Genomic DNA, 20,890 nt, shown 5'->3' with positions numbered 1-20,890 from the left:
GAATGAAATGAAAACAGCAGTATTAATATTCATGACACCGGAGTTAGACATTGTATCACGAGAATCTCTACCAATTCAGTTCTGGCGTGTTCTTTGCTGATCAACAACATATTTCCAAGTTATAAGTAATTACATTGTAGTTACAGAAGTGTATTTTAATGGTAACATGTCATTAACACATTAAAATGAATATGATATTTTTTTTTACACAAACGGATCGGACGCAAGTTTAAAAACGCGTCTTCTTCTCTTACAACATCTTGTAGAAATTGTCATCCAATATGAATATACATGCAGAAACGTCTACTGAAAGCACTAAAAAGTATAATAATGGTAGTAATTTATGTACAACAAATACAAAATTTGGAGATGATTGTCGTGTTTGAATCAGCATAATATGGTTCTTTATGGGGAAAAAACCCCACCTACAATTCATCTAGAATTTTCAGAAAAAACGAACAAGTTTAGAATATTCTACGTTTTGTGCTTTCTATCAGTAACAAGTATAAATGATGAGTTCAGTAGTTATACCTGCTTTCTGGCAATGGAGAGTTCGAGTACAGCAACTCAAGCTAGTGCTTCACATATCAGGTACAATTTTCTGTATATCTCTGTGTATTTTATACATTTTTAGAAGCTTAGCTCCCTCTCACCATCTGTATATTGTCCAAATGTCCAAAGGTTCCCAACCTGTTTCCAGATATAATGGATTTCTTACTGCAATAATGGTCAGACCAATAACTATGCTGATAATTGAACTTTTTTTTCTAGCTTTTGTAAACTCAGAACAAACTACAACAGCATATTTAAATTGTGGTCTAACATAAGATATGGTACAGTAAATTGCTTTCAAAGTAAATCATGAGGCCAAGTTTTTGCCTTCCGTGCAATGTTATCAATGTAATCTGACCATCTTACTTGTAAATATAATAACATACATAATACCAAAATGATTACATGTTGTATGACGTATTCTAATGGACAATTCTATTGTCCTAGCATACAACTATTCTAATTTAGAATTGAAAATTCAAAATTTGTACTAAATAATTTTTTTAATGCAAGGTGAAGATAACGAAGAGTGATCAATCTCATAACTCCTATAAGCAATACAAAATAGATAGTTGGGCAAACACGGACCCCTGGACACACCAGATATGGGATCAGGTGCCTAGGAGGAGTAAGCATCCCTTGTTGACCGGTCACACCCGTCGTGAACCCTATATCTTGATCAGGTAAACGGAGTTATCCGCAGTCAAAATCAGTGTGCCAAGAACGGCTTAACAATCGGTATGAAACACGTCAGACAACATTTGACCCAATGCGAGGTTGTTCTTTTATGATTTATTAGAGGACACTTGTTTAAATAAAAATCATTAGAATCATTCGCTGTAGTAGAATCATTCGTTATAACGAGTGTGAGGAAATAAAATTCCCCTGAAGGGACAAGATGACGAGGCGTTGTCGATCGAATCCTAGACCGTGGATCTTGTCCCCGAGTTGGAACTTTACTATTCCACATAAGCTTATATTATTTTTCTCACATTTTATGCACAGTTTAGGACATTAACTCAGGGGCTCTGATTATCAAAAGTCCTCTTTGGAATTTAATACATAATAAATGACATCATATCAGTGTAAGACATGGGGACCATATATCATGGCTATCTCACAATGGTAAAGGCGGCACAAGGCTATCTCACAATGGTAAAGGCGGCACAAGGCTATCTCACAATGGTAAAGGCGGCACAAGGCTATCTCACAATGGTGAAGGCGGCACATGGCTATCTCACAATGGTAAAGGCGGCACAAGGCTATCTCACAATGGTAAAGGTGGCACATGGCTATCTCTCAATGGTAAAGGCGGCACATGGCTATCTCACAATGGTAAAATCAGTGTCACATTGGTGGTTAAGTCAGAGAAAATTCTAAATTTTCACATTGATCCCTAATTTTTATATTCACACACTAGATAGTTTTGTACATATATATTTCACTACAACGTTGTTTATTTGCATACTTATATACATTCTTCTGACGTTACTTGTATCAATACATGAAATTTCTGTATTGTACCTCATGTACATGCACCACTTCCATTGTGGTTTGAGCGAATAAAATGAATGAATAAATGGATACAGATATTGTTAAAACAAAATCTTAGAACCCGTCTCTTCATATATTTCATATTGACAACACATACGGTACCATACAACAAGTATACGTCACCAAAATATAGACAGAAGCCGTATTTCACTACAATAACACAGCATTTGTAATGTGTAATAAAACATATCTACTCGTCCTTGAATATATATTAACATTGTTTCTTTAATCCTTCAATAAGATGCATTAGAGAGTTTTAATATTTGCTTATAACTGAAAAGACCGAATCACTCAAATATATTATGTGTATGAACACTGTCGAGCGTGTCGTCTGCATATCGGGCCACAGGAACCGGTAATTTTGTCTGTTACAATATTAGTAGGGTTCTATATTATACCACCCTCTAATAAAATTGTCATTATCCCTTTTTAGGGGTGATATGGTAGAGATCCCTTCTATTATTATCATAGACAAAATTACTCGTTCTTGTACTCAGTCGCACGTATGCAGATTGAAAACAAAGCTTCGTTGCCCATCCCCGTTTCAGACAACATGAGTGCACCTCATTCGATGCCTGGAGAAGTTGATATTACCTCTAATGTGGTTAATATCACCAGACAAACACAAGAAATTTATCCAAATGCGGGGATTTCAACAATTTTTCATTCAGCAATTGTCCTTTCAATTTCTCAAAGTGACAACATGGCCGACTGGCACCTACAGTGATTATACCTGCGCTGTTTGCAGTCAGATACATGTATATTGGAAAAGATATGAACTGTTTAAAGTTCAGATTTTACAAATTCTTAATAATTTGATGTTGATGACATTTCAGTAAAAATCAATTCAAGAATTGGACTCTTAGATTTGTTCAACATCGCACACTCTTTTTCTTTTACGTTATGACTTTACATTTAGCTGTTACGTTAATAGCTACTTATCCAAAGAACTAGGCGGGGGATTTGAAATATAGATAGTGATACCAAATGTACACATTGAAAAGGTTTTAAAAATGTAAATATATGCAATGAATTATTATTTTTTGAAAGATGTAGTCTCATAACTTCAACGGCGTGTGCAATCAAATTTTCATAATGCGCGTTATTCAATTTGTACTCACACACCGTTGCAGTTTTTAGACTACATCTTTCAAAAAATATTAATTCATTGCTTAAGTAATCGTTATATGTACTTTCGTTGATATCTGCTTTTATTTGGTGTTATTAAGCTTTATTTGAAAGAAAAATATTTCAATCAAATTGGTTTTTTTTTTAAATTATTTCATCGGTTTTATATTCCAGTGAATGTGTATATCTTGAGATAAATGTTCCTTTCACAATGTAACACACTAATGAACAGGTTAGATTGACACCACATTATACACTAAAGTGGAAACAAATATACATACAATATTACGTTGTTTGTATTTTACCAAATATACTGGGAATAGAACATAAGACTGCAATGGTCATATTCGTCAGCTAAGGAACAACAAAAATAAAATAAAAAGCCGTGTGACATTGCTCATACACTGTAGTCCAAAACTGGGTCTAGATGTTTAAGCTATACAACTGAAAACAGTGTACATATCAAGCTATACAATAAAGACCCTTTTGCCATTGTACGCACGAATGTGTCATTGAAAATTGGCTTGTTCTACAGGTATAACTAGGCAAGGGTTGCTGCTTAGTAGAGTTCAAGACAATGCGTTTAATGTCCAGAGGTTAGTCTCTCTACGCATCCTTCACTTTTAGACTCATATAGTCTTTTAGACTATATGAGTTAGATTCGTCATTACCATACCTGGTGAGCCGAAAACTCAAGGTCATTGCCACTTGACTTACATGTATAAAGGTCAGGGTCACTCATCAATGATGAAGTCAGATGAACCACGATTGAATGTGACCACGTTAGGCAGCATCTTACTCCACAATTATGTCTTGTTTATTGTTTTCGTTAGCTAATGTATCTTAATTTTCAACCAAAACTTTATTTGAAGGTGTATCATTACGTCATTATTTATATAACCAATCGCACGAATAAATGATTCAGAATCTGAATTTCAATGTCAACTCAATAAATCAAATCCGCGATCCATTCATTTCAAGTTCTGTTTATCGATAAGAGAATCAGTCATAGTGTTCACCCTTATCTACAAATTTCTTTCAACTGAAAAGGTGGAATTTCGCGCAGATAAATTTCACATGGATCTTCGATTCACTGTATTGATATTTTATTCATATATATATATATATATATATAAATATATATATATATATATATATATATATATTATGCATCATTTTCTATTACAAAATACTCCGGATAGCAGGTAGCCGTGGTACATAGGAGTCTTTAAAGTGCACCTATGTCGAAATTTTCAAATTATTGAGCAATTTAAATGCAATTCAAATGTTAAGATTTGTTAAACTGAACTTTTTCTAATGGATCTGAGAGGCCTGAGCTTTTTTCATTATTTTTACAATTAAACAGTTTTTCCCCCAGCCTGTATTGATTTTAAAACAATGTCCTTTTTACCTCAAAGCTACGTCATGGACAACAGCTGACAGATATTTAATACACTGTATTAACAAATATTGTTTTTACCAACTCAAATTATTTTAATTTGATAAGAACTTTTTTCTTTCAAAATTTTACTTTGCCATAACACATTGATCATTTATTTCACTCCTGTGATAAAAACGCAGTTTTTATCAATGCGATTTACGTAACGGTGAGTATCTTGATCAGCCGTTCGAGCATCGATGAAAAGGAAATTATTCAGACATTTCTTTTAAAGAAAAAACACCAAACAAAAAAGGAAAGCATGGATAGTGATTCTTGGATTTTTTTCTTTTCTTGTAACACTTTCTGACACGGGGTGTTGAATCAGCGGAAAGACATGATGAAAAATGACTTTTTATCTCCTTACTTTATAAACATTTTTAGAGGTTAAAATCTTGAGATATTAAAGACCGCTTGAATGATCGGAACTCATTAAATGTATTTTAGCAGACAATACATATTTATATAGTGAAGGTCAAGTGGCCTTATTCTGTATTGCATTGTATGCAGTATATACAAGTGTGTGCAATGGTACGATTTACTCTCCACAATAGGAGGAATGGAAAATCCGTATATACTCATTACGAATAACGCACCGACATGTATCACCATGGCTACTTCTGTATAATACTAATGCTCAGTTTTCATGATGATATTAAACTGTGTATTCCTACGCCGCATAGCGCCTTACAAATCTACAACCAACTCTATTATGAACTGTAATGAATAGGATATTCTAAAACATATTTTCATCGAAATAAAGGATGCAAATTCTGTTTTAAAATGTACCTGATCCTTTGTCATTTATTATAGGTAAATTGAGTTAATGTTATGAAGTGTAAAACTTACTGGAGAAGAATTGAAAATGGGTAAAAAGCATAACAATAGATATTTAAGACATGAGTTTCAGTCTTGATAATACGCCAGCATACGTTAGTGCATCATGAAAAGTGTGTCGGCGTAGTGCAGTTCATACCTCGATGTATTTTCAAAACTGAAATGTATTTGTTATATTCACATTCTACTTTATTTCTGTCGAAATTCCCAGTCGTTTAAATAGACGCACTATATTTATCAAGATTCATACGCACATTGTTTTTGTTTTTTTAAACGACAGCGCCTTCATGCGAAAATGATCATCATTACAACTTGTAAAAATATCTAAGGCAAAAGCATTGGAAATGTCAATCTAAACATGTGATAAACTGAACATACCACGTGATGAGATCAGATATGATGCTATCCAACTCATGCGAGCTGTGCTTTTTCGATTTCCAGGATGAAAGTGAATCTTGAAATCTGGCTCCCATTGACATTACAGTGGTCACCACGTGATCATCCAGTATCCTGAGTCTTGATACCAAAAACAAAGGTCATACCTGGGTACCTAATCAAAATGTAGACGACTCAGATGTATATGTGTTAACTGATTTTATTTCTTTGCTTTTGTTTCGTACATTCTCTTTGTGATTCGTTTTAATTAAGGGTTTACACGTGCTGCTCATGGAGGACTCTTCACGTGTTCGGTACTCGATTTGGCTTTTAATGTCACAATGCTTTAAGTTACCTTTTAATCTAATACTCAATGTCACGTTGTTAAGATAAACAAAATATATCCATTTATTTTGTACTATTTATTTCATATCGTAAAAATACAATACTTGATAAATTGATCAGTTATCAAAATATCTATATACATATATTACATCTGTATATTGTATGCATACCGTCCCGTCATAATGCTTTCTGATTGCCATGCTGCCTAATATAATATCAATTGTTATCATTATGAAACGTAACACTTCACATTAACTAAAATAAGAGGAAAGGACAGTTCATACACAACTGAAGTAGGTAAACTCTCGCACACAAAGTTCACGGTTACAAATTTAGGATCATTAAATTTTTTAAAACATATTTCGAAGAATGCGCTAAGGGCAATGTGATTTCGATTAGGAAAATATATATTGAATTAATTCTTCCCCTTCCTCTTACGTAACTCATCTGCGGACATCAACTGTTAACTCTAGAGAAATTAGCTGATGCTTCTTCCTTCTTTGTAAATGGATTTGGCGATAATCAGCTAGCATCAATTCACATGTATGCATGTTGTCGAGTTTGTAAAATAAAAACCACAAACAAATTCGAAGGAATTGTCTTCAACTGCTTTGTCTTGAAAGCAACGTACATGGTATAGAGCATATCATGACAACCCTAGTTTTCAAAAGTCTTTTACAGCTGCCACGTAATGCACCGAATCGAGAAGAGGCAACAAGGCTGCATCTAGACCTGCATGTATAGCATCGTATTCATTGTCACAAATATATGTCGTGAGTGACGCTGTAACACACCACCCAAGGCACAACAAGTTATAATGCTAGACACGATAGCCATTGGTCTCTCTCGAAATTTACAGAGGACGCTCTGGAGGAGATATTCCAGTCATCAATCCGGCGGAAGTCTTAGGACTGATGCTCTCCACAATCAAAGAAAGACAGTCTAGACTGGAAACACTTCCGTTAAGTGGTTGCTGCTGCGTCTGCGCAGATAATTGATGGTGATGGTCATAACCTGTGAAATAAGGATATCATTGTCAGTGTGGTCAAATCCTAAAGCGATGATTTATTTTGTATTGCTTATAGGAGTTATGAGATTGATCACTGTTCGTTATCTTCACCTTTCATAGTACAAACAAACTACATTATACAGCGTTGAAATGTTTAAGGTAGAATCTACGCAAAAATATTTCCGAAATTTTATTAAGAAGAATACATTTTGAATTTTGTACAGAACTTCTTTTTTCCGAATTTTTTTACACACACACACACACACACACACACACACACACACACACACTCTCTCTCTCTCTCTCTCTCTCTCTCTCTCTCTCTCTCTCTCTCTCTCATATTTGTGCAGAGAGGACATTTAAAATCGCTTTTCATTTTCAAAAAAATAATAATAATGTAATGAGTTTATCGATTGGGTATGAGTATTTTAGATTGGTTTTATCAAACATGATTATTTTAGCACATGTAGTATTTTTGTCTGTAAATGGACATTTTCCGGCTCGGCAACAAAGCAAAGGAGTGCTAAACTATATTTAAAAATGTGCAAGGTCATTGACCTTCACCTCTATTGAAATGGTATTTGTTCTTTCACAGTTCAATATATAAGGAAAATTTAATTTCTTTACACTCAATTCATATATGTAAATAAAACGGAGAGAGTAAAAATTTGAGAATGTCCTCGAGCAATAATTTGCTTGAAATGCCCCCCCCCCCCCCCCCCCCCCCCCCCCCCCCCCCCCCCCCCCCCCGCCTAAGTTTACATGATTGGTGTATCCATATTTTATCTCAGTGTTACCAAAATTTCAGATGAACAGCTGAAACATTTAAAGCATTTTGGTCCTTAAAAATGTCTCAAAATTACAGATAAATCGTTGTCTGGTTACATCATTTAGATATAACTATATCAGAATAGTCAAGAATTCTTTAACCAATTTAGTATCTTTCATATATATATATTTAAAAAAAAAATATGATGCCGAAGTTATACATAGCATTTCGGGAAGAGAATGAATGCCGCATACATATGTACTAGATAGATATTATACCGAGTTGCTATCACACAAAACGCGCCACGTCCCAAGTCCGACTGTTTTATTATCACAACTGGGCATTTAGGATGGTGAAGCCTTCTATACCAACAATACAGATTGAAGGTCAGAAAAGAAAGAAAATATATCGGTATAAAATGATTTATAACTAAGTCTGTCAGCTAGACTACGATATTAATCAAAAGCCTCCATCTAATAATGGCTGTGTGTAGGCCATTTCTGACAAAGCGCAACCTAGTGCATGATATTTCTTCGGAACAAAACAGATTAACCGCCGGTTCCTAGCACGCCGAAATTAAGGCACAATTTGTCTTCAGAGGCCGTTAAAAAGAGTTATGTAAAATGCCATTGGTTTGAAATGCGACTTCAAACGAGAAGGTGGTAACCTCGCTAATGAATAGCAATGAGGGGCATATAATAGAACAGAACATTAATTTTAGAATAGAACTGGAATATAATAGGATATACTTGGAAAATATGTATAATATTATATCAGAAATATATTTCAGAGATGTCATTCTGATTTTGAAAGTACATGAGATGATATGCCTCGGGGCTCCTCACACCGACATATTAGATGTAGCGCGATAGTAGAACTGTAACAATGGATAAAGCAGCCCTATTTAGCTTAGGCAATACTATTAATTTAGGTAGAACTAGTTAGTAAAGGTAATGCTATTAACTTAGATAGAACTATTAACTTAGGTAATATTATTAATATGAAACTTAGGTAAAACTATTTAGCTTAGACAATACTATTAACGTAAGTAGAACTACGGTATTAACTTAGGTAATGCTATTAACTCACGTAGAACTATTAAGTTGATAGGCAGAACTATAAAGTTGATAGGTAGAACTATAAAGTTGATAGGTAGAACTATAAAGTTGATAGGTAGAACTATAAAGTTGATACGTAGAACTATTAAGTTACGTAGACCTATAAGCGTAGGTAGAAATAAGCTTGGGTAGTGAAGTAAACATACGTACCATTTCCATGGCTGTAACCGTTATGTACGTCCCCTATGTGGTGAAGTTTGTCATAGTACTGCGGGCTATTCACAGTCTGTAAAGAAAGGGTACTGTTCAATGTCTCAGTAGTATACAGAATTAAAAAAAGACCATGATATTACCAGCACCGTGTCAACTTAGAAACAGGGGAATATATATTTCCCTCCTGTTTATTTTCGCGAATGTTCAACCAAATCCGTTTTCATGCATTTTTAGAAAAATATATTTTTGTGGAATTCACCTTCAGGTAAAGCAAGGTTGTATCATTATGGGATATAAAATGACAACAAATGTTGATTAGGATTCATGTTCATATATCTAAAGTTTCTTTCGCAAATTAAACAATTCAATTTAATTTATACATTTGACCAGGGATTACATTGAGGACAAAGCACTAAGATGACCAACGACACGAACAATATCCGCCACTCTGGATGTCGAGTGTTATTGAATTTTAGTGCTCTCTATCATTTTTGTTTTTGACCTTGTATCCACTTTGGGGACACTTTTCGGTATCTGGTGTTTGTGGAATCCAGTTGTGTTATATATATTATATATATATATATATATATATATATATATATATATATATCCAAATGTGAAAAATTGTCTCAGTGTCCGGTAATCAGTAGGTAAACAATGAAATAAAATATGACAACACGTTGTAAAACGTTAAAAAAAAAATTTCAACGTGTTGTCATATTTTATTTAATTGTTTACTTATATATATATATATATATATATATATATATATATATATATATATACACTTGTGTTTACGTGTTTTTGTTTTTAAATCAAATGTATTTTATTGTCATATCTATAATACAGTTTGTTAAACAATGGTGGATTTTCCAAAGCACTTATAACCATATTGTCATTTGTACCGCAAATAATAGTTGAAAGGGCAATTTGAAGATTCTATTCAGTGCGTCTCCTTGGTTTGCAATTTCAGTTTAAGTAAGCAGCACTTGAGGATTTCCGATGAAGCATGTAGAGTGGGGGTTTTGGGATGCCAATTTCAAATTCTAATTCAACTCGAGCTCATGTGCCGCACTGTTCCAAAGAACATAGCCCGTATAAGGCAAAATATCCAATTGTGCTTGTGATAATAGACGCAGATAAACTATATATGTACGGATTGAACACTTATATCATTGAATTCGGTATTTATTCCAATGGTGTGTTACATCAAATCGACAGGTGTACACTTTTTGATGAAGGACCCAATCGATGAATTGTTTAATGAGTTCAATCTGAAATTGGTGCATCATAAAATACATGCTTCAATCGTTCTAGTGTAGATGCTAAACTTCCGTGAAGTTTTAGAATAGATAGTGCAAACATTAAAAGCTGGAGTCCTATATATGGTCGACCTTAACCCCAACAGGAAAAAGAAAGCAACGTTTACCATGAATTCCTTGTCTTTTCTAAATCAGTTACATAATAATCATTTCACAGCAAAGTTATTCTATGTAGAAGCCTAAGATTGACCGAATTTTCTCTTGTGATCCTCACGCTTACCGCGCCGATTGCTGCAGCACCATATCGGCCAAAATCTATCATTTTCATGGTAATAGACTGAACGACATAGACAAGTAGTACGCATGCCTGATCGAAGGCATGTCACAATTTTTCGGTTTGCATATCTGTGACTTTTTTCTTCAAGAAAATAAAATTTGGCATTCAAATTTAAAATTACGATTCTACATCTACATGTGTAATTTATTTTGTTGAAATAAGGTGTAACTATTGATATTTTAAAAAAGCAATGTTTCAAAATGCACGTGATCTGCTTGTATGAGCTGATAATAACCACAAACCTCTCATATCAATAAATCTGAGATACATGTACATTTCTACTTCTTTTTAATATTTTTTCAATTTTTTTTTATTTATTCATCGTTTTTGTTTGATTTTAAGAACGTGTCTAATTATGTATCAAGGATTCAATCAAGGTTAAGCAACGACTTTTTTAAACATACATGTCACTAAATGTCAAAATTAATCAGATGTTGTAAACAGAGTGATTGCAACGTTTATAGAAAGGACGGTTAAATCTTGATTAACATTGGCAATTTCTTCAATACTTGATAGGACTTGGGTTTTTTTCTATTATTCTTGCATGCAATGTTTAGAAAAACCTTTTACTTTCTAAAAAGAACTTTATTTCATAGCATTAAAATTTTGATAGCTGATGTAAATCTACACATCCGTGGAGTTTGAAGACGCATGGACGTAGATGCACGGAGACTGACACTAGTCCAGAAAAATCTGCCGCTTGCATATATACATGTATATATATATATATATATATATATATATATATATATATATGCAAATTATTGATATTGGTATCGCAATACCCCGTAGTAACACGATGGTCACAAACAAGAAAGTATTACACTGCAATAGTTACTACAGGAAGCACTCCGCCGTTACAAAGTTCAATCTGTGGAACAATGGATGTGAAGGGAAGTATGACACTAACCAGTATTAGACATTACACGTAGTACCCTGAAACGGAAGTAGGTGTATGGAAGCGGAAGTGTTAGCAAATCAAACAGAATACGCCATATTCAGGGTAGATGTGACGTTTCGATTTACTACACGTAATGCGCATACGCCAGAGCTTCATCACGCTCTAATATGATTTAGAACTGCAAGCATTTTTCTCATCACTATTATTTTGGCAACTGCATCTTTTAAAAATTAAAACGCACCAAATTTTAAGTGCAAAAGTATATTGAGTATAAGGACACTTAAATAGTTACTATGGATTTGATGAATGCATACAGACGAGTTTTTAATTATCAGTTGCATGTATGAACATTTCTATGTAATTTCATGCTAATTTATTTTGATTTTGGTGTTGAATGTGGTGCGCCTGAACAAGTAGAAGTGTATTGTATATGCCCTATAGGTTTTTAATTGTCGGTTGCATTGGTGTTATGGATAATTCTATGAGATTAATTCATCGAATACACCTCCCGAATATACGCGTGCAGTACACATGTATACGCGTTCTGAATTAATTCTCTAGTGTTTTATACAAATAAAGAATTTATATGCATCCGTATGGTCTTCTCGCTCAAAGAAGAAAAAGGATGATATATGTTCGGGCCCACAATGACCAGCTTGTAACAGTCAAACATGATGATAATATTCTAATTTATTGTTATCAAATTACGACTTTATCTGCGATACAGAAAGTTGCATATTTCAGAAATAGTCCATCATGAAATTTCTCAACTCACTCACTTTTCCATATCGTGGTCAACTTGACCAGGAAAGGCGCCATAACATCTTAATCGAACCGGTAGAAAATGTCCATAAGTATATTGTCATACGCCTTCCTTAAATGGACGGAACTGTATATTTTTGTTCATAGGGATAGTAGTTATGTTCCATACTTCCTTGAGTTGTAATTTAGACCTCTAATAATAACACAACATGCTAATATTTCTGATACATTTTCATAGAAATAAAGTTACGCACGCAATTGACAACCGTGAGTTCCTTAATTATTTTCCCCATTATAAACCAAATGGCACGTATGCAAAGGCACAATATAAATTGATAATAGTTTTTAACAGATTCTTCCATGCTACATGTACATGTACATGTAATATTTGCGCGTGCGTTATTTTAGTATTCTGAACAAAAGACCACTTCCGTTTCATTAAGGACTCTAAGAATAAACCATATGAGAAAACCTTACTTATAACATGAAATAAAAATATCTATCTTTATGGGATCTCCGTAGTTATCTCAAAGAAGCACTGATTACAATCTTAAAGAAGCAAAGATTTATCAGATTTCGGAATCGTTAACGTCGGTCGCATATGGTTTTTCGATATATGTTCCTAGGTTTGCGAGTTTTTGGGACCGTCATGGCCGTTTTTTCCTGTTCGTAAATTTAATCAATCCACAGGGAGCAGTGGTAATTTTCATCAGCTATGGTAAATGAATGAATGAATGCTGTATCCTATCACATTATCCCATTTAAACATGTTTGTGGTCAAATATTTCTGTGAGTCGTACTAAAAACGTTGTCGTTAGTGAACATTGAATTAGCTTTCTCGGTGATTCCGTTTCAAAACTTTTGGCACAGATCTTGACACTATGCTAACTATATTTATCTTCGGAGAAGCGACATTGATGAAGAAATGGAGACTGATTTAATGAGGAAAATTATCTAGAATTCATCGAACCGCCGGTCTTAAATCTCAATGAAGTGCTATCTAAATCGCCCAGTGATAGGGGGTTTATTAATTAGATGAAAGCTTTGACCTGATAGAATGTTTTGTTTGATGTAGGGCATATATGATGGGGAGTATGAATCTAATTATGAATTGGAGACAGATTTAATCCTCTGAATTTTAAAAAGATAATACTCACCGCATAAAGCATTACACTACATTTTATATGAAAAGACTGTGCATATCCTAGCAGGTGAATTACCTATATGCTTTTTTCTTCGTTTTTAAATATATTCATGTTGGTTTTTTTATTTATTCATTTTTTGTTTGTTGTTGTTTTTCTTAATTTTTGTTTGTTTTATTTAGTATGTGATTTTCTATCACAATAATACTTGATATATCTTAATGATATATACATATGCAATTAACTTGTATTCATCCAACGATACCTGATGAACATGCTGGTATACATCTAAATTCTACCATCATCGCCCTGCATTTAATGCTTAGTTCTTGCTTTTTAACTTTATGTCGATCTTCGACGAATGTCTCTCGTTTTACCTATCTCGAAATGACATACAAATCCTATGATTTGATTTGTCATTTCTGAAAAATAAGATTGGTGCAGTTCGACACTGACTGATGATGTCAAACCGAAACACCCCCGAGTAGAGAACGAGATCGAGGAATTCGAAGCCGACGCTGCGATTTCCCCGCGGGATTTGATTAGTGGCAATTGTGGTCATTAAAAATCGACTGTGTCTAATTTTCCCTAATCAGGGGTCGTGTTGACAGACGCGATTCTGGCTTCGGGTCGTCTCTGATAAGTAGCTTGAAATTGACAGGGTTTGTAAGTCTTGGACTTGCTGGTTTACACAATTTGTAACGAAAACACGAGATCAAATGATAGCACTATTTTACGTGTAATAATAATAATTCTATATAATTAATGCCACACACATGTGAGTACAAGTGATGTTGTTACATTCTTTATTTTTTCAACACTTGGATTGACCATGTGGTTAGAAAAACGAGAAGGCCACGCAAGAGACAGACAGAAATGGGGGTATATATAGATGTACATGTTTATATGTAGCATGTAAGAGTATGTACATGTACAATTGTAGAATCTACTAGAGATATATGAATTATCAATTTATGTATATTCCATATGTAGAAGATTTGAAAACGTTTAATATCAAGCATTCTAAAAATCTTTTGATGTGAATCATAAAAAAAAGAGTTCATTAATCAAGCCGCATGCGTGATGGCGCTAACGTTTTGTCACGATTTGATGCCGAACAGATTTTCGTTTTTGTTCGTAAACGCTAACAAGTGTCAAAACTGGAAGATGTTAGTTATATACAACATAAATCAAGCTAATTTAAAACAACTATTTTCACGATGTTACTCGGCAGTAGAAACGGAGACGAACTCGAGCCGATTTCAAGACGACCACGTGACAACCCCCCTCCAAGGGCAGGACCATTTTTATGATTCGTCCATCACTGACGCTTAATTAATGGACTCCTAATTTTACCCGTCATTGATTAATAGCTAGTTTTCTTTTTATCCTAGCAAGCATGTTTATTTACTTACTTCATCAAATTCGGTGCATTTCATAAATATTTAAGCTGGAGAGGAAGATGCCTTATTTTTGTTTCGGCATGGGGTGCATATATTGTTTCCAATTATTCGCCTGTTTAGCGATAGAGTTATTGCTGAAATAACAAATTATAGTCTTCATTTTGTTATCAAAAACATATCGTTTTTTTCTTCCGAGAGAATAATGATGATTTTAAGATGTCAAATTCGAAAGGAGATATTTGACTTTTGAAAGATTATTTTAGCATTCACGTATATTTCATGTCTTAGACTAAAAAAAAAATTGTAAACATTATGTTGTAGATAGTACATGTATCTAAACTATTTTTCTATAATAGGAAGTACGTATGCAACAACTATCTCACTAAATTGTAATTGCATTATTCAATTTAGAAATAGAATTTGAAAATCAATATGATTTAAAACATTATTTTTTCTCGACAATATAATTGAATCGGAACTGACTAAAGACAACATATCAGTTTTTATAATTATTGCATATGTTGTGTTTCTGCTTATACCATCAATTAAAAAAAAATGCATGGTGTATTTTTTTAATGTAACGGACGTGCATGTATTTACGAAAGAAGAATTTAAAGGAAAAAATTAAACCACAAAATGGGAAGATTTAAAATCTGTTTATTTTCCCGAAAACAATATATGCCATCACACAATAAACTAATCCACGGAATGTGTACACTCGTTACTCTTTTTTATCAGGGTTCACGGGGGATATGATATTCATCAGGTCTTATCGCACTCCAGAATAGATTATCTTGCTAAAGAACAAAATATTATCTAAGTTCTTCCTCCGAGCTCCCAATTTTAACGCTACGAAACTTAACAGTCCGTTTGAGATTTGTTTGACATTTATCGATAATTATTCTGCAACTATCAAACTTCCTGATATATACCCCATTCCCTTTCTCTAAAATCTGTGAAGAAAATTTGATTCCTTTGTCAATATTTACACACAAAAAATAAACTAGAAAGAAATTGGGAATAAACACTAATATTCAGGATGATTTCCCCCCACTAATTTATCTATTTGTCATGATCATTTTTTATATTAAGATATACAAATTTTAGAAAAAAATTAATTTGAGTCTATTATAGAATAAGACTGATTAATTTAATAAATTGAAAGACTCACCATGTAATCCGAGCTACCGCTGGTAGAACCTGTATCATTAACGTGGTCATCATTCCGGGGAATTCTATTGCCGTGCAACAATTCTTCTAGACTTTCGATATATTCTATAGCGTTGCGTAATATTTCTACTTTCGGTAGTCTTTGATTCGGATTCGGACAAGTCCGCCGTTTCAATGTTTCAAACGCTTCATTCACTTTCCGAAGCCTTCGTCTCTCCCTCATTGTCGCTGCTTTTCGTCGATCAATGGTGACTGTTTTTCTTTTACAGGCCTTACAAGCCCAGAGAAGACACCGCCGGTTTGGTCCGTGAAATCCCGGCGCTAAGACATGGGGGACATGGTCATCCCCGTCGTCGGATCCAAGGCTATCCCTATCCAGAGAATCTTCCTTACCCGGGGAATCACACTCGGAAGTATGCTTTTCAATACAGTTTTCAAACGATTCACCTTTTATCAGCTTAGCTTCACGCTCAATCTCGTGTTCAGTTTTGGCATCCTTCATTTCAGAATATGGACGTTGATCTTTCGTCGGAGAACAAAACTCGGATTTTACACCCAGTTCACCTGACGAAGGCTGCAGAGGAGTGAAAAATGTCCTAGAGGGAATATTGGTTGATTGGTAAGGATACATTTCGGAGCTGTAGGGACGTTCGAAATGGCGGTGAAATGTTACGTTGGTGGAAGAATAGTAATCGGGGTTCCCCGATGAATTGGTATAAGATAAATCCGTCAAATGACGCCCCTCTGGCATTTCGCCTGCTACCAATGGATGTCCAGCGTAGTTCTGGTGGCTTGGTTCATAACGGCAACTCCGATAATCCGCCATCATCATCATCTTGATAAAAGAGCACGTGCTGGGCTATCGTCTGTCTTTTCAATTTAATATGTTTATGATGAAAAATTTGTTGTAAAACTGAAGTAAATTCGCACGAAGAGTATTAAAACTCTAATAAATCAACAAAGAGTATCCCCTTGGTTTTCAAATCAATCAAGGGACTTTTTAACACAACTCTCCGGATTCCTCCTAAATTACTGCCTCGTGAAAAGTTTTCGGTTTCAGAATTGTTGCTTTGAAAACTTCTAATTGCCAGTTGTAATTTTTACTTGCAAAAACTTTTTGCAGGCAACGGTTAGCATTTAATGCTAAAATGATTCCAGAGGCCATTAACGAAAACCATTTCACTTTTAGTAACTTTTCATATGTCATCAAGTCGTGTTCAAAAATTTCGAAACTCGATAAGAAAATAAATTTCACACGTGGAAAATATTTTCAAATTAATTAACTGCCAAGCTCCACCATCCGCACAGCTAGAAGCAAATTCGCCTCAGAGACCGGAGCGAGCGCAATGTCTTGGTAGCGTTTTTAAAAAAATAATGGCAGGGATAACAAGAAATTGTAATATTTATAACGAGCCTCGTTACGTGGGAAACTTTTGAAGTTTTTGGATTATGTATCACGTCAAAAGTACTACATATAATTAGCTTTCAGCCAATCATCGCCGTTGCAGTGAATTGATGAATTTTGTTTCCGCGTTCAAACCTCCCCCTTTTACGCCTTTTCAACGATAGAGGAAAAGGTCACTTAAAAGGTCAAATGTGAAATGAAAGTAAAAACATATGTGCAGTGATTGTGATATTAAGGGGAGACGATCCCTCTCGTAGTAAGACTTACTGAATAAAAATATTAAGTGATTCAAGTGGGCTTTCAATTTTCCATTTACAAAAGGTTTTTTTAAGGAGACCTACATTCATTGGCACTTAAAACCCCGTGTATTACTTCCGATTCTCTATAGTATTTAAAGAAAAAAGTGCAAAGGATATCCTTTTTGCTCGTTGAAAACAAAAGATATTCTTTACGATATATTTTTTGAAAACATAATAAGAATATTATATGAAAAGAGTACATTGTGAAGTACGAAACTTACAAAGTAAGTGTCTACTGAAATCTTTGTTTTTAGTGTGTTTTCTCTTCAGAGCGCTAAGTAAACGTCAATGCACGTGCATATTCCCTTCAACTGATTGCCCCTCGAGTGTCCACTTCTGAAAACATGAATGCATTTTCGCCGGTGGGAAGATCGCTACTAGCATAACGTAGGAGGTTTATATAACACTAAACCATAGTACCTTCCCATAATCAACGTTTCAAGTACAAATCAAAGGCAACGCAGAAACGTAGGAGCACTGGGATTGAAAATTGTCTCAGAGTGAGTAGTTTTTCTTTGAAGTTTTTCGAGAAACTGATGATGATCCTCTCCCAGTACATGGTAAAGGAGACATAATTATGAAACTCCCAAATAAAAACAATCCCTCCATTATGTAAGTTTAAATTGCTATGTCTTGAAAATCGACGAGAAGCATGTCAGAAAAAAGGACCCATACGTAAGTAAACTAAAATGTAAAGTTTGGCTTGAATTATGTCCAAGTGATAAAAAAGATAAAACACAAGCCCCTTTTCAAAGTTGTAATTATTTACCCAATACAGAAATATTACAAGGATAACTTGTATTTTTCAATAATTAAAAAAAACAGCTTATATTATAAGTTTTCACTATTTGATTCATTAAGGTATGATATGTATAATGAAGGGTATAGAACAACTACCTGTAGTGACCTTTATGTATTTTTGTGAGTTCTGCCCTTGGGAAAACACTTTCAAATTTTTGTGCATTAACCTTGATGCTAATATATGTAATAACTGCATTTTTTTCCATAGAAAAATTCATAATTCGAATCTTTCTGATATATTTGCAGAATCTTCTTTTTTTTTTTTTTGCTATTTCCATTAACTTCAATGCTAAATTGATGATGCATTATTTTTTTAAGGAATCATTTCTGGTCGTTGTAGTCTATCTTATGATTATTATACAGGGACTGAGGTGGTCATTATACATTATCGTTATAACGATCTAGTTTGCCAATACAACCTACACATATAATTGGGTCAAATGATGTCTGACGTGTTTCATACCAATTGTTAGACTGTACTTGGCACATCGACTTTGACTACGAATTACTCCAATTACATGATCAAGATATAGGGCTCACGGTACGGCGAATGTGACAAGGGATGCTTACTCCTCCTAGACACCTGATCCTACTTCTGGTATATCCAGGGATCCGTGTTTGCCCAACAGTCTATTTTGTATTCCTTACAGGAGTTAAGAGATTGATTTCTGTTAGATATTTTCATTTTCATGATACTATACATGGAATAAACACTATACATGGAAGGAAATGAACAACATACATGTATTGGACCGCAGATTCATGAAAATACATGTAAGTGCATGAAATGAGACAGTCATTAAACATGAAATGAGGTAGTAATTATACATGAAACGCAATAGTCATTATACATTAATGGAGACAGTCATTATGCATGAAATGAGATAGAATCGGACATCCACGGTGTCGTATTCATAAATGATAGGTACGAACACAAAAAATGTATTCTTCAACATATATCAAAATATAAAAGTTTTGAATGAAATTAAATGATAAATTCTTATCATCATTTATATTCAGATGATATGCACCATAAGTATTTTCTTCAGTTATGAAGCATGTCGGCCATGGAACCGCATCGTGCTTACAATCGTACCATGGTGGAAATAAGTCTGACAAAAATAACAAGGCATAGGAAATTTGTAGATATCTTGAACGTGATACCCTTCTGGGAGCCATTTAAATGCTCTACAGTCTCTTAAATTTTCATAGGTAAACACATGAGAGTCATTTTCTCTTTCTTTTTTTCTCTTTCTTTTAAGATCCTGTGGTTATGAAAGAGCGTTCACTACGTGACCGGCAGGTCGTGAGTTCGAACCCCGTTCGTGTCATGATCGCATCAGACAGGGGTAGTGATTTCTCCTTCGCCAAACGCTCGGCATTTAGAAGTGATGGTCACGGGTCTCCCGGATATGACCTTAAAAACTGGGGGTCCCTTGTCGCAGCAGGCGTTGGCACGTCACAGAACCCTCACTGATACGGCCGTAAGCGCTAAGCATAGACTTCCCGTATAGCTGGTGACGTCATAATTTGAGTGAAATATTCTCGAAGGGACTTAAAACAAACAAATCTTTAATGATCTGATACCCCTTCTTTAATCTATGCCATTATGTATCTTATTGCACCAGTGTTATGATATGAAAACTTCAACAACAACAAAAAAAAAAAAAACCAAAAAAATTGTAAGTAGTAGAAATACGGCAGAAATAACGATGAATGGGAGGAAATTCGGTCTTCCATATATCTTACTGAGTTTACCATTGTTTATAAATTGTGCTATGCAAACAGACAAAAATATGTTCATACATAGTGATTATGTTGTGAATCAAAACAAAGTTTGTACTAACTCACAAGTATATACAATTCACATCTGCTCTAATATATGTTCTAGGTTGTTTGATAAGAGCGTGACCTTGGAACGACCACGACAGAAACACAAGAACACCTAATTTACTATGCGTCAAAAGTATGTATACATTCTAAAGGTGTTAAGGCAGACAAAAATATGAGAGGAATTCATTCTTAAAGTATCAGAGTTTTTACTCTGAAATAGATCGAGTTGTCAATATAATAAGAAATCTCAAGTATGGCAGTTTTCATTATATATATCTTTTCAAGTTACGCAAATTA

General features: G+C 34.3%; 1 protein-coding gene across 1 annotated transcript; it reads right to left on the bottom strand.

The window, feature by feature from the left end:
* Window positions 1-6,291: 6,291 nt before the first annotated feature.
* Window positions 6,292-17,662, bottom strand: LOC125674205 (myoblast determination protein 1 homolog). The gene is made up of 3 exons (XM_048911304.2): window positions 16,257-17,662; window positions 9,276-9,351; window positions 6,292-7,243 (listed from the first exon to the last, which is right to left on the bottom strand). Exons 1-3 carry the CDS (start codon window positions 17,088-17,090, stop codon window positions 7,083-7,085), a joined length of 1,071 nt encoding a protein of 356 aa, XP_048767261.1. The 5' UTR covers window positions 17,091-17,662; the 3' UTR covers window positions 6,292-7,082.
* Between the last annotated feature and the right edge of the window lie 3,228 nt (window positions 17,663-20,890).

The sequence above is a fragment of the Ostrea edulis genome, chromosome 3 (assembly GCF_947568905.1).
Source record: "Ostrea edulis chromosome 3, xbOstEdul1.1, whole genome shotgun sequence".
Lineage (NCBI taxonomy): Eukaryota > Metazoa > Mollusca > Bivalvia > Ostreida > Ostreidae > Ostrea > Ostrea edulis.
The sequence above is the reverse complement of the archived record's forward strand: the minus strand, read 5'-3'. Positions and strand labels throughout refer to the sequence as shown.